The sequence below is a fragment of the Euprymna scolopes genome, chromosome 27 (assembly GCF_053919585.1).
Source record: "Euprymna scolopes isolate OS-2025 chromosome 27, ASM5391958v1, whole genome shotgun sequence".
Classification (NCBI taxonomy): Eukaryota; Metazoa; Mollusca; class Cephalopoda; order Sepiida; family Sepiolidae; genus Euprymna; species Euprymna scolopes.
Window position 1 is genome coordinate 23,855,936 of NC_136508.1, and position 16,043 is coordinate 23,871,978.

General features: G+C 34.3%; 1 protein-coding gene across 3 annotated transcripts in view; it reads left to right on the top strand.

Moving 5' to 3' along the window:
* The window catches only part of LOC145248793 (uncharacterized), a 79,203-nt gene extending 70,625 nt beyond the window's left edge, over positions 1–8,578 (top strand). For all 3 annotated transcript variants that reach the window (XM_080110447.1, XM_080110449.1, XM_080110448.1), the window contains 3 exons: positions 937–1,035; positions 1,813–1,890; positions 4,188–8,578. In XM_080110447.1, the coding sequence (XP_079966573.1) occupies positions 937–1,035; positions 1,813–1,890; positions 4,188–4,318 (308 nt within the window). In that variant the 3' untranslated portion in view covers positions 4,319–8,578. The remainder of the gene's footprint in view (positions 1–936; positions 1,036–1,812; positions 1,891–4,187) is intronic.
* Positions 8,579–16,043: the final 7,465 nt, after the last annotated feature.

The following is a 16,043-nucleotide window of genomic DNA, read 5'->3' on the forward strand; positions in this document are numbered from 1 at the left end:
GTTTTCTGCTAGACGGGTGTTTCTTGTGAAAGTTTGGCGAGGGGGACCATAGATTGGAGCTCAGCCGAGCACTTGCCATGAAAATAACGATAAAGCAGAGACAAAGTCGCAACATCTTTTCTGTGAGAAAGAGGTTCATAGATAAAGAGTTTTCTATTCACTGATCTACGTTTCTTTTAAATTTCAGTATATATGTGACCAGTCGTTCTTATTTTATATAATGTCGAACGCCCTGGCACTCTTATGTCCCGCTTTCTGTGCTTCTTTCTCTTTGTGCACGAGAGGAAAATCAATTATTCTCGTAATTTTTTAGATAAACAAAATATGTGACAAAGATGGATTAGTTGATGACGTAATGAGATGGTTTAGAAATGTAGTCAGAAATTTAGAGTAGGGTTAGTCAGAATGGAGGAGTTGGACAAGTTAGCACGGAATATATCAGCTTCAATGGAAAGTCCAGAATAAAATTTATATAAAATGAACTTGGTATTTAGCGTTCCTGCGAAGAGTGACAATTGTTTCAGGACTGCAAGAAACAGATCAGAAAAGTGAAAGACCTATTAGTCTCCATGAAAAAGGTATGTTTTTCCTTTGTCTGGATCAAGTGGACAAAGATGGTTATTCATTGTTGTAAAAGATTGTCCCATGTACATATGTTTGTTACAATGTGAACAAAGTTATGGAAACGCCCACACATCTATACTAACACGCATATCACACGTACGTTTATATACAACCATTCCCGCTATATAACATTAGTTATTATATTCATGACATTTCGGCCGATGTAACCTCTGATCTCTTTCAGGTGCATCTTTTCTAATTTTGGAACTTTTTGAACTTGTGGACCTTCTTGTCAAATTATGAAACATAAAAACATATTAAAAACAGAAAATCTTTGTTTGAATCGTAATTATTTTTATTGTTTAATTTCAGTCTACTGGAAATTTGCGTTGTGGTATTTCGGTATTTTACTCGTTGATACTGGCATCCTGCTCTTTCTGTGGACAATAAATTGGAAATTTGTTTCAATAGGTATGTTATGGTACTACCGATTTTCCAACCATCACCCTCCAAACGGGATGAACCCAAACCTTTGTTACCTGTCTTCTAAACGAATAAGTGTAAACATCTTAAATTTATCACCATCAATTAGGATCATTATTTAGATCAGCAACATTGTATTTTTAAATATTGTATAGGGTGGACAAACAGTTACTGAACGGGTTGGATCTTTAATATATCCTTTATTTTTTATGATATCTTTCTGTAATTTTTACACAATCTGATTGACATTGGGAATTGATTTTTAAAAATGCAAATTTCACACAATCTTTCTTTATGAAAAATAATGTTTTTTGACTGTTGCCTATTACTAGTTGCCTACTACAAGTCTCTCTCTCTCTCTTTCTCTCTCTCTCTCTCTCTCTCTTAGACTTCTACTCTAATAGATTCTTCCCCTAGACTGCTAGTCTTTGGAATTCCCTCCCTATTTCTTGCTTTCCTGATTCCACTAACATGCAGAAGTTTAAATGTAATGTGAACAAATAACTTACTATTCAACTCCCTACAAGCTTCTGTTAGACATTATCTCAAATAATAGCTCCTTGCATCGAAGTGGGAATATGCCTCGTTTAGGGTGAAGAAGAGTAAAAAATGTTTGATGTTATATATTTGCAATTTTGTTGTCCTATTATATGCTGAAATGTGAGAAAACTCACATTTCAAATCCATTATCTCATTCTCGTATCATTTCTCTCCATGCAACGCATGTCCTCGACCCTCGCTTACTTTTTGTTGTTACTTTTCCAGTATTTTTACCATTCTTTGTGCTGTTCAGTTGCAAAAACATTGCAGTACTTTACTTCGGCTTGTATTTGAGAGAAAATCGTAAGTAAATGATTTTTTTTGTTCTTATTTCTTTTTTAACTTTACTGATCGAGACGTTATATGAGACGTTATCTTATATGAGACGTTATCTTATAGTGCGGACATCGGTGAAGCATAATTTTTTGTAAATAGAGAAGGACAGACACTGCTATAAAATAGAAAAGTATATACTCTGCTTTAAAATAAACTTGGGTATACATTGCTATGGCAAAAGTGTCTTATTATTAGGACTATGATAACAGCATGTTCTTTTCATTGCTCTATATAAAAGCATATAAGATCTCAAAACTGATGAGGATTGGCTGAAGAAAGCTTGATATGGATATCTAAAACGGTCCTAATTATCGGGCTTGAAACCGACGGTACCAATGACTTATCTCATCTAACAACTTTCTGTACACAAAATACAAAATATAAAAGCATACAAGATATCAACGAATACACACTCGAGAATCAAAACAATGAAAAGAATATGCTGTTGTCCTAGCCCTAGTTATTACTATGAGGGTTATACCACAAGTAATGTCTCCTATTTTTTTTATTTCGTCTGAATAGATCAGAGTAGATTACAAATCACATTGTTATGATCACTGAACTTATGCATTCATGATCTGAAAGTTTAATCTCTTTGAAGCAGATATTGATGGTCTGAGACTCTAAAAAAGCAACTTGATGTGCGTCAGAAGCAGAGATGCGTCATTGAATTCCTGGTAAAAATGTATTGAAAATGGTGGTGACTATGTAGAAAAATAAATTCTAAATCACAAAAGGTTGCTCGCTTTAATGGTACTACTCTTGTCTTCCTAGCTCTTCAACTTTTTAATAAAAAAAATAGGAGGCTTTACTTTTGGAGCGATCCTTATATAAATTAAGAATTGAATAGACTTCTAGGAGCAAAGTGTTGTACCTGTAGTTGTGGACGTTGTTAAATGCTGTCAACCACATCGAGAAAGACAAACATAGCGGATGAACAACAATAAAAGAAAGAACGCCTACCAAAATATGTAACTTACAAACCACGTTAATTTATTACATGCGACTGGTAAAAGACCTGTTTATAAGAAGAGAATAGGGGGAGAGAAATCTCCACATACCAGATGACCTACCAGGTGAAAAGAAGCTGAGAAAGAAAAAGAGAGGAAGGAAGTTGATATCGCCACCTACCGGTTTAAACATGCAACTCTGGAAATAAGGAGCGATAACCATATGTGTCTCCAACTTGATGGTGTTGTGCATTGTGCCCATGTGTGTGCGAGGTAGGCTTGAATAGCAGTTTCACAACATGTCTCTATACTGTTTTGTTCTTTGTCTGTTTTATTCTCGTTCAGTGAAGAAGCGATTTTTTTAAAAGCAACTTTACACAATTTTTGTCTCAATCCAGAGGGACCTTTTTTGGGAGGCTGGGTTTACTTCCACATTAAAATCCGACCTTGTGGGGAGGCAAGTAAATTCATATAGATGTTTCTATTGTGTAAAGAAGCGCTTTATTATTAAAATCGGCGAACTGCTTACAATGCTTTACATTAAACATTAAATAAGAACGGTTGTAAATAAAAAAAAAACATTGAAGTCGGTATTGTATCTCTGCTTATATATAAAAGACATCTGTGTGTTTGTTTCCTATGGACACCAAAACGCGTTCGTTTCCTACGGCGTTCGTTTCTTATGAACACCAAAATGGCTAAGCCAGTTTTCTTTTTAATTTCAAGTATTTTTATGGGTTTTTTTTATCGGAATGCCTCCAATAAGTTAACGCTCTTATACAGCCCAACATCACATGTACATTTGAGGCTTTATCACCCGACAAGCAGAAGGACCCAACATATAAAATCAACAGTAGGAATTTCCACAGGTAGTAATAATAAATGCTAAAGACGTCTTCTTTGTTGTAAATTAAGATTTGTCATAATGGTTAGAGCGCCAACTAATGGACGGGGAGACCCGGGTTCAATCCTCGGTTGTATCATGCCAAAGAGTAAAAAATCGTACTTGATGACCTCTTGCATTACATGTACACAACTAGCCAACTAGTTGATGGTCTGCAGCAAAAATAGAAAACCAGTTTTCATCGAACGGGAATGGAATCATGTCATCTTTTCCATGGTAACAATTTTATCATTTCACCCTAACCCTAACCCTAACCCATTAGTAGATATTTTAGATCCTTACATCAAATAGCTCCATATCTTGTCTGGAGCTATGTACATGAAAATGGATTTGCTTATTTTGTTATGAATTAAATGTAATAAACTGTTTTCTTATTAATACAAACATTTCGACTTTCTATTCCATTTCAGGGGGATTGATTAACATGCATTCACCGAAAACTTATAGCAGAACCAGCATTAACACGTCAACTGAACGTGCTGTACAGACGTCTCTGCCACAAGCCCCCAATTCAACTACAACAACTCCAACGAAAACCTAAACACAATAACAACCATAATAAATGACAATCGCAACAAATCAAATGACAATCGCAACAATACCTACAAAAATAACAATTTCAACAAGCTAAATGAATACAACTACAACACACAACAAAAAAAAAAGAAAACAATTTTAACAAGATGACAACTGCAACAACACCCCACCCAAATACACATAATTTCAACAAGTCAAATGACAACCACGAAAACATAATTCCAATAAGACAACCGCAACAACACCTCCAAAGAAAACAATTCCAAAATACCTAATGACAATTACAACAATATGCATCCAAAATCAATTACGATAAGCAAAATAACAATTACAACACCCAAAGAACAATTCCAACAAGCTAAATGACAGCAGCAACAACCCACCAGAAAACAATTCCAACATAAAAATGACAACCGCAAAAACACCTCCCAAAAAATTCAAACAAGCAAAATAACAACCACAACTACACCACCAAAAATAATTCCAACATATCAAATTACAGTCGCAATAACACCACCTACAGATAATTTCAACAAGAAAAATAACTACGACAACAACACCCAAAACACAATTCCAACAAGCTAAATGACAACTGCAATAACACCACAAACAATTCAAACAAGCAAAATACTAACCACAACAACACCCAAAAAAAAACAATTCAATCAAGTTAAATGACCACTTCAACAACAACACCAACAAATAATTCTAACAAGCAAAATAACCACAAAAACAAAAAAAAATTCAACAGGCAAAATGACAGTCACAACAATACCCCTAAAAAAAAAACAATTCCAACAAGCTAAATGAGAGCCCCAACAACACCACCAACAAATAATTCCAACAAGCAAAATTATAACCACAACAACACTAAAAAACAAATCCAATAACCCAGATGACAACCGTAACACCACCCAAAAACTATTATAACAAGCAAAATGACCACTACAACACCACTAAAACAATTCCAACAAGCCAAATGACAACCGCAACACCCCCCTCAAAAAATAATTCCAACAAGCTAAATTATAACCGCAACAACACCACCCAAAAACAATTCTAATGAGCAAAATGGCCACGACAATACCCTCCCCCCAAAAAACAATTCCAACAAGCAAAATTACAACCGCAATAAACCACCAATAAGCAATTCTAACAAGCAAAATGACAATCGCAAAAAAAACTTTAATTACCTGAACATTTCTGAATTAAAATGAAACTAAAAAATTCTAATAATATAAAATTAAACATTAATTATCTAAACATTTTTTGATTTAAAATAAATTTAAGAAAATTGTAATAACACAAAATAAAACATTAATTATCTGAATATTAATTGAATTTAAATAAAATTAGTAAAATTCTAAAAACACAAAATAAAACATATATTGAATTAAAATAAAATCAACAAAAATTCGTTTTCTCCAAAAAATCACACATACTTCAATAATGACTGCACAAAACAATTCATTAATTGTAAAAGTCATACATTTTAATAGAATGACAAGTTTAATTAATTTCACAATATCTTAATTTTATTTCAATTTAATAAATATTCAAATAATTAATATTTATTGCATTGTATTACTTTAGTTTATTTGTTTTGTTTGGACTAAAAGTTATGCGAAACATTTTCGGATTTAAAGAAATTTTATTTTATTAGATTTAAATCATACATTTTTTTTCCAGAATTTTCTTAATTTAAAAGGAATTCTTAAAAAATCGAAACAAGAAAATTGTAAAAAAAAAAAAATATACAAGACACAAGTTCCGAATAAACTCCTATAAATTACATTAATTAACTCGACCCCACGTTATAATTTAAATGTAAAATAATTTAAATGACAAATGCAACCCCCCCCCAAACAACAATTCCAACAAGCCAAATGACAACTACAACACCTCCTAAATAAACCATACCAATAAGCTCAATTGACAACTACACCCCCCAAAAGAAATGAATCCCAAAAATGTAAATGAAAACTACAACAAAACCCCTCCCAAAATATTATCCTAACATGCTAAATGACAACTACAACAACATCTTCCAAAAGAAACTAATCCAAACAAATTACAACTGCTACAAACCTGAAAACAATCCAACCAAGCTACATAATAACTGCCATCCTCTAAAAAAAAAACCCAACAATTCCAACGAACCAAATGACAACTGCAAAACATCCCCTAAAAACTGCGCTTTCTCCCCACAATAAAACAATCCCAATAAGACAAATTACAACAGCAATAACACTCCATAAAAACAATTTCAACAAGCCATATGAACACTCCAACAACAACCTTAAAAAAATTCCAACAATCCAAATGATAACCGCAAAACCACCTCTTCACAGAAACAATTCCAACACCCTTCATAATAACTGCAACAACACCCGCCCCCCCCAAAAAAAAAATTACAGGCCAAATGACAACTGCATCAACACCTTCTGAAAAGAACAAACTCAACAAGCCAAATGATAACCGAAATAATACTTACCCCCAAAACCAATCCCAACAAGCCTAATGACAACCATAATAACACCTCAGAAAATCAACTACAACAAACCAAATGATAACCGCAACAACGCCCCCAAGAAACAATTCCACCAAGCCAAATAACACCGGCAAGAACCCCCTCAAAGAAATCAATCCCAACAAACTAAACGACAACTGCAACGACACCAAGACAATTTCAACAACTCAAATTACAACTGCGATAGCAACTCCAACAACCCATACAATAAATCCATCCACAACATAAACATGTATCCTATCAACAACTCGAATAGTCGAAATGACAACACCAACAGAAACCCTAACAACCCAAGCAAAACCAGCAGGATGAGCTAAAAACATCCCCACGCAAACAAATAGAACCCAACAACAGCAACCTTTTTGGAGAGCTACATTAATAAGCCGATTTTGAAAATAAATATCTAAATATGTCTCTCTCCGCCAACCCCCTCCCCACTTAAAATAAATTGTTCTGTGCATTAAAAAGCAGACCCCGTGTCTTATTTTGCTCTGATGAGAAATAAAGTAAATTGCAACTTTTTTTTAATAAAAATTAATTTCTAAAAAGATTTGTGAGTAAAATATGTATTTTTACGGGTATTTTCATTTGTTTGTGCAGAGAAAAAATGTAAACATTTATATTATGTAAAATTTACACAATTAAAAAAATATGCGGTGCCTTCAATAAGTTTCCAGACTATTTTTACACAAGCATTATAATTGTCGTAGACTCTTGAAAATTCAGTATGTTATTGTTATAGATCTTATGAGATGACTGACCAATTTTTATGATTTCAGGTTCAAATTAACAGCCACAGCAGGAATTGAAATACACTCCACTAAAACCTGATTATCACAACTGGTGAATTTCAAAAATGCAATCTGGACTTGAGGACACTTTAGAAGAACAATATGCAATAAAATTCTGTTTTAAATTTGAAAAAAATACCACAGAAACGTATGGAAGGGTTCAGACTTTCTTTGGATCATTTTGCATGAAGCGAACATAAGTTTTGGAGTGAGTCTGTAAGGAATGACGAGAGGTGTGGCAGGAGTAAGGAAATCAGAACACCAGAGTTGATTGGCCAAATAAAGAATTTCATGGATAAGGACATAAATGTGTCTATAGACAATAAGTGCATAGTTTGATGTCAGTGTGGGAACTGTACACACAATTATTTGCGAGGAACTGAAGATTTGCGCAAAGTTTGTCTCAGTGGTGCTCAAAGAATATCAGAAAGAAAGACGTTGTCATAGGCATAAAGACAGTTCCTCACTCTTTCTATAGCTCAGACCTTGCTGTCTGTGACTTTTGGTTATTCCCTAAGCTCAAGGAAAACCTTAGAGGCTTCTATTACCAGGCAGTTGAGGAGATGAAAGAGACTGTGATGAGGGTTATTGACATGCTCACACAAGAAGACTTCTAGGGGCCTTCAATAAGTTGTTGGAATGTTACAAAAAGTGCATTGCAACCGGAGGAGATTACTTCGAAGGGGACTAGAATTTCATTTGTTTACTATCAATAAAAGTGTCCATGCAAAAAAAGTCTGGAAACTTATTGAAGACACCTTGTATGTTTGTTATTTTTTTTAAGTTGAAAAGAGATGATCATGAGATGATCAAACATGTAAAATAAAAACAATTTTCAGTATTCTTTATGAATTTCCTCAATAAATTTTCATTTTATTATAATTTGTGAATTTATGAAATATAGAGAAATAAAAAGGAACAAACCGTGTTCTCTACCAAATTATTCAGCCATTTTTTTTTGTTTAAACATTTGAAATTTCTCATAAAGTCTATTTAGACATGGGACAAGCTTTTTAATGGGCTTTTGGCCGATAATTTGGCTGCTAAGGGGGTAAAAGTTCAAAAGACTCTACCAAATTCCTCCGCCAATTCTGAGTCTAAACACTTGGAATTTTAGATGTACGTTACCTGGACATAAGTCAAACTTTATATATATATATATATATATATATATATATATATATATATATATATATATATATATATAGGCAAATATAGTTATGAACAGTGCATAGAGCCTGAGTAAAACAGGACTGATCTGCTAGTATATGTATATATATATATATATATATATATATATATATATATATATATATATATGTATATGTGTGTGTGTGGGGGGGGGTCGGTGCATGTTATATAGGGTCTATATAAGGACGTTATACTCACATATGGATATGACCTTAAACTATATCCAGTGGTGAGGCCCCAGTTTGCGGGCTTTGGGGAGTGTGGAGCCACCCTGTAATTGCCATTGCTCTCAGATCCACTCTGACCCGGAGTGGTAGTACCTGTTAGGGTCCCAACTATGAGTTAAATAGAAACCAAATTGAAAACAACAAATATATTCTATTAAAATAATTGTCTTCAAAACCTTTGGATTCGGCATTAAATAGCCCGAAAAGGGTTGATATGCCGTAAAACCACCAACCAATCAGTCAATCACATTCAAGAAATTAGAAGATCACAAAATGTTAAGATACGTATAAATACATATATCAACACGTCACAACGTTAAAGAGATATTCGTTTAATAGATCGTGTCATGTGCACCTCGTTTATACATATACTCTCGACTATACGATACAAAGTCTCTACCAAAAGTGGTTGAAATCTTTGCACTAGTCGCATGTGAAGTGTGTTGAGGATGCTTGAGCGATCCAGGCAGGCTGCGACACATTGATGTTAAGCAACAGGTGGAAATCACACAATGTATACATCAATCATGGTCGTCTTACCAGTTTTTGTGTTGAATTTTAACGACCCTACTTCTGTTGTACAATGTTCAATGAAGCGTGCCCAGATATTTTCTTTTTCTTAGCTGAAGTGTATTTGTTTCCAGTGACTTACCATACTTGTTCCAAATCAAATTAAAGCAAAACTATAAACACTATCTTCGTATTTAAAATGCTTCTCTGTGTCATGGTCGACTGCCTGTGCGAATCATATTACTTTCTCTTCTATTTTAACTGCAAATTTTAGACTTTTAGTAAATAAAAAAGTGTTGTTGACATCTTAACTTTCTATTTTTGTAAACTTTGTTGGCGCATGACCTGCAAACATTTCCAGGTCGTACTCCTTATCACTTTTCAAATTGCACACTAAAATCTGGACTCGACCCTCACCATCCTGACTGCCGGTCGTATGTTACTCCATTCCAGCGTGTAGCCTCATTAATATGCAAATCACATCAAACTACATTCTCCTCCTCATAAACTTAAAACCCTACTAGCCCACTAAGATCCTTGCTAGTCTCCCTACTAGCCCGCTCTGCTCGGCTAGACACAACTAGTCCATGATACTCGGCTAAGCACACAGTTAGCCCTCTCTAAACGGCTAAACACACAGCTAGCACTTACTGAACGTCTAAGCACACATTTAGCCCTCTCTAAACGGCTAAGCACACAGCTAGCTCTCACTGAACGTTTAAGCACACAGCTAGCTCTCACTAAACGTCTAAGCACATAGTTAGCCCCCACTAAACAGCTAAGCACACAGCTAGCCCTGATTAAACGGCTAAGCACACAGCTAGCCCTCACTTAAAAGTGACGACTCTTTCTTTATACAACACAACCGAATCGCATTTCCAGTTCTTCATTTAAAAGCGAGGACATTTTAAGGAAAAAAAGAAAAGAAAAAACAACCGAATCGCATTTTAAAAAAATCTTCATTTTGAAGCAACAACTTTTTCTAGGAATCCAACCGAATCTACTTTTAACTTCTTTTAAAAGCGGCAACTTTTTTTCCGACAAATGCAACCGAATTTCATTGTACATTTTTCATTTAAAACCACGACTTGTTACATACAAGTCGACCGAATCGCATTTAAACACGTTCATTTCACGACAACAATTAAAAAAGAAAATTCAACGAATCTCACTGCGAAAACCAAGTTCAGGAAGAGATTCCGTCGGAAGAGGCCAGCACTCTTCAAATTAGGTCAGTGGCATTTCCACCAAGACAATGCACCAGTTCACAACTCCATCTTTGCCACAGACTATTTGATCAAGATGAGCATCAAGACAGTTCCTCGCCCTCCCTATAATCCAGACTTGCTCCCTGTGACTTTTAGTTATTCCCTAAGCTTAAAGAAAACCTCAGAGACTGTCGTTATTAGGCAATTGAGGAGATGAAAGAGACTGTGGTGAGGGTCATTGATACAAGAGGACTTTCATGGCGCCTTCCAGAAGTTGTTGGGATGGTATAACAAGTGCATTGCAGCCAGAGGAGATTACTTTGAAGGGACTAAAATTTATGTGTGTGTACTATCAATAAAAATGAAGCTGCATAGCTGATTCCACCATTATATCTTAAGATGTGTCAGTTTGAGTCTATCCGTCGCACTTTTGCATTGTTTTGCCTTCTATAAACCTAAATATATATTCTTATTTTATTCTTTTCTTTTTTGTTTGTGCTGCAGAGCGCTTTTATTTCATCAGTTCCATAAAAGACTACTTCAGCCTCTTTATGAATCACAGAATGTATCTAGAGAGATTCCTGAAAGCAACAAGGAAAGACGTCCTCTGTCTCTCCCCTGTCCATGTCTACTGCATGCCAAAGCACTGACTATCTTTGCCAGTGTCGTGCTTAGCATCATTGCCGTCCCCCTCCCCTGCAGAATGTGCCTTGCAGCCCCTCCATCCGCAATATACAACTTGGCCCCCTTACCATACTGAAGCCACATTAATTTAAACAAAAATAACATACTCTTGGAACGCAGATATCCCCTGATCACACACACACACACACACACACACACACACACACACACACACACACACACACACACACAAAAATTGCTCAATACGTAGGTAGAGCTAGTTAGTAATTTATAAAATATATATTCGAAGAATTTTCGTAATTTTTGGATATATTACTATTTCCGACATGACAAGTTAAGTACTGTTGTTGTTTTTTGTTTAAAAAGACATTAAAACAAAATGATCTCTCGACTCTATCTTCATAAGCACGGAACTTTTTAAACGTGTCAAGAGAAAGCAGCAGTAATTTGCGTGTGTCAACAAAGCCATAATTCGCTTAGAGTTTCTGTGGTCTCCAGCTACGGTAGATAACGGCAGATAGAGCAAAGATACGCCCAGTTCAAAAGGTAAATACATGTGTCCAATAAAATAGATATAAGTTTTCTTTTTTGTATATATATAGAGATGAAAGGGATACTAATTATAGATTTATAATTATAAAAGTAAAGGTTGTCGAATAAATGAGAAGTAATATATTTATTGCGTTGTTATGGACTTACTTTTCTTCGTTATTTATCCCCTTCTGCCTCTCTTTCTAATTTCGTCATATTTTCCCTTTCTTTTTTTACGTTTACTTTGTGTTATTTATACCAGCATTTCAGCCCGGTGTTGCCCGGGGGTTTGGAGGTGTATCTTGAGAAAAAAAAAAAAAAAAAGCGGTCAATGTTTTTTAACTTTGACCCCTATTATGACGCCTTAACATTTATTGTTTTGGGATCAAATCAAGTTATTAAGTTAGATCCATGTCGAACGAACCTATATCAAAAATTTCAAGTGTTTAGACCCAAAATTGGCGGTGGAGTTTGGTAGAGTTCTCAAATGTCATATCGTTGAACTTTGACTCCCTTAACAGCAAAATTTCTGGCTAAAAACCGACCAGAAAGATTTTCCCAAATCTCAGTACCGTGTATATCATATTTCGAGTCTGTAGACTAAAGATTGACAGAGTTATTGCGTAGGGAAATGTACACAGAAACACACACAGACACGCTCACTTATATATATATATATATATATATAGAGAGAGAGAGAGAGAGAGATAGAGATTGATAGATATATGTATAGATAGGTAGATTTTTTTATTATATGCTATTAATCTTTTTTTTAACAAACAATCTCCTCTCTTCATTTTAATTCATTTTAATTTCTTTCCTTCTATTCTTATTTTTTATTTCAATTCTAATCTTCTCTTCTTCTATTTCTTCTTCTTCTATCTTCTTTTCTTCTTCTCTTCTATCTTCTTTTCTTCTTCTCTTCTATCTTCTATCTTCTTCTTTTTCTTCTATCTATTCTTCTATCTTTTCTTCTTCTATCTTCTTTCTTCTATCTATCTTCTATCTTCTATCTATATAAATAAAATGAACTCATTTTTTCCCGTCGGATTTTGACCTTAATAGGATTAAAAATCAAGGTATTTCATGCAAATATAATATGCACAAACGGCAGAACAATATCTGAGGTGTGTTATAGGCTTATTATTTCTCAAATTCCTCGATAATCTTAGATTTCTATACTTTTTCTGCTGAGAAGTCACGGCCAAAATCGGTTAAGATCAATGGAAGTGGTAAAATATTTTCTCTCTAATAAATTCCTCCTCCCCCTGCCACCACTTAACACCGTTTGGTGTTAAGTGGTGGCAGGGGGAGGAGGATATCGGTGTTCTCTTCTCAACTGTTCACAAGGAACAGTTGAGAAGAGAACACCGGTTTGGCTTCGTAGTTCTTTCATGTGAAGTTATTTAAAATCACTAAACTAAGCTGCAGTGCTCTGTGGCGTAGTGGTTAGCGTGCTGGACAATTCACATTATATTTTCACGTTCGCGCCGACCTACCGTAGTCGTTTTTTTTTTTTTCCTAAACAACTGGAATGGACTTTTCTTGGTGGCCGAACTGTTAACGTTGCAGATGGTTTTTTTTTTCACACTTTATTTTCCTACTTTTACTCATGACTCCGGGTTTGATCCTTCCTACTTACCTACCATAACATTTTTTAAAACTCCCCCCCGTCCCGGAAACAAACACTCGGGCAACTCGGGTACCCCCGCTAGTGTTAAATATAATCCATATTTCTCCCCCTCATCCCTTTTCTCTCACTCTCCCCTCTCCCCTCTCTTTCCAACACTTCACTCTTGGGGTTTTTTATATCCATACGTAATTTACAAAAATCTTTTCCTTCTCAATTATTTTGGCTTAGATCGTCTGACGAGATCGATAGCATGATTTATTTTCCTATCTATTGAAACAACTTGTAATGATCTCAGTAAAAATCACCGAGGTTGAAATAATATATATATATATATATATATATTTTTTTTTAGTAAGTTATAAAATATATATGGCAATTAAGCTACACAGAATATTCCGCGTTTCATCCACGCATAAGCCTGACGAATCCGAGCGTGGATGAAACGCAGAATATTCTGTGTACCTTAATTGCCATATATATGTTTATAACTTACTACCTAGCTCTACCTATGTATTAAGCACTGTTGAAGTATATACTTAAAGTTTACGCATAAAATAATAATTTCGTATATTCATTTATGTGATTAAATGAAGTATATATATATATATATATATATATATATATATATATATATACTAGCATTTCAGTCCAGCCATGCCCGGGTGTTTGGATGTGTATGTTGAGAAAAAAAATGGTAGTAGGAAGGCAGGCTCGAACCCGTACCGCAATGGAGGAAAAGAACGGGGTAAAACCTAACGTTTATGCTGTTACAACAACCGCCAAACCGGAAGCGACATTTTTAAAAATTAAGGCTAGACAACCTAAAGGAGAGGATAGCTTTCAAAAATATCTGCGAAAAAAGTGACCCCCCCCTGTAGAAAAGTGCCTAGTTGAAGGTGAAGATATTAATGTTTTCATTTATATATTGGTAACAAAAAATTTTCGACCCAAACTGATAAAAAAGCTTGCCCTATCTCTGAATACCCTTTATGTAAAATTTCAAATATTTAGACCAGAAATTGTCTGAGTAATTTCGAAGAGACCGCAGAGGTCAATTTTTTAAAAACTTTGACCCCTATTATGACCCCTTAAAATTTATTGTTTTTGGCTCCAATCATGTTATTAAGTTAGATCCATGTCCAGGGAACATATATCTAAAATTTCAAGTGCGTAGATCCAAAATTGTCGGAGGAGTTTGGTAGAGTTCTCAAAAGTCAAATCGTTGAACTTTGACCCCTTAATCGCAATAATTTCAGGCCAAAAACCGATCACGATCGATTTTCCCAAATCTCAGTACCCTGTATATCAAATTTCGAGTCTGTAAACTAAACATTGACAGAGTAATTGCGTAGGGAAATGTACACAGACACAGACACACACACGTTCACTTATATATATATATATATATATATATATATATATATATATATATATATATTGCTGAACTATGTTGAAATTAAAAAACTTACATTTTTTTCTTTTTTATAACTTTTGTTTATTTCATCCTGGATTTTTTTCATTAAAACCGTTTCGTTAGTGGGATGGTAATTTATGATTTATGGTTCCAACTCGTCAAGTGATGTTTCCATTTGATGTTAACAACAAAAGGTTGTTTTTTACATGATGAGTGTTTAGGGGGAAAAAATTCCATCGCCGGGCTGCTACATGTCAGCATTCTTGTGTCTTATGCTTATGGGGTTATATATATATATATATATATATATATATATATATATATATATATATATATATATATATATATATATATATGGGGTTATATATATATATATGGGGTTATATATATATATATATATATATATATATATATATATATGGGGTTATATATATATATATATATATATATATATGTATATATATGGGGTTATATATATATATATATATAAAAGTAAAATTATCTGTCTGTCTGTGTATGTGTGCGTCTGTATGTGTATACATTTCCCTACCAAACTACTCTTTCAATTTTTAGTCTACAGACTTGAGATTTGACATAAAGGGTATTGAGATTTGGGAAAATATTTTTAATCGGTTTTTCGTCAGAAATTTGGCAGTCAAGGGATCAAAGTTCAATGATTTGACCTTTGAAGACTCTGCCAAACTCTTGCGCCAATTTTGGGTCTAAACAGTTGAAGGTTTAGATGTAGGTTACTTGGACATGGATCAAACTTTTTAATCTTATTGTAGCCCAAAACAATAAATGTTAACGGGTTAAAATTGGGGTCAAAGTTAAAAATAAGTTTGACCTCTGCGGTCTCTACCAAATTACTCAGCCAATTTTTAGTCTAAACATTTGACATTTTACATAAAGTGTATTCAGACATAGGGCAAGCGTTTTAATTGGTTTGGGCCGAAAATTTGGCTGCTAAGGGGTCAAAGTTCAAAAGATTTGACCTTTTGTGGTCTCTAGCTAACTATTCAGCCAATTTTGGATCTTAACATTTGAAA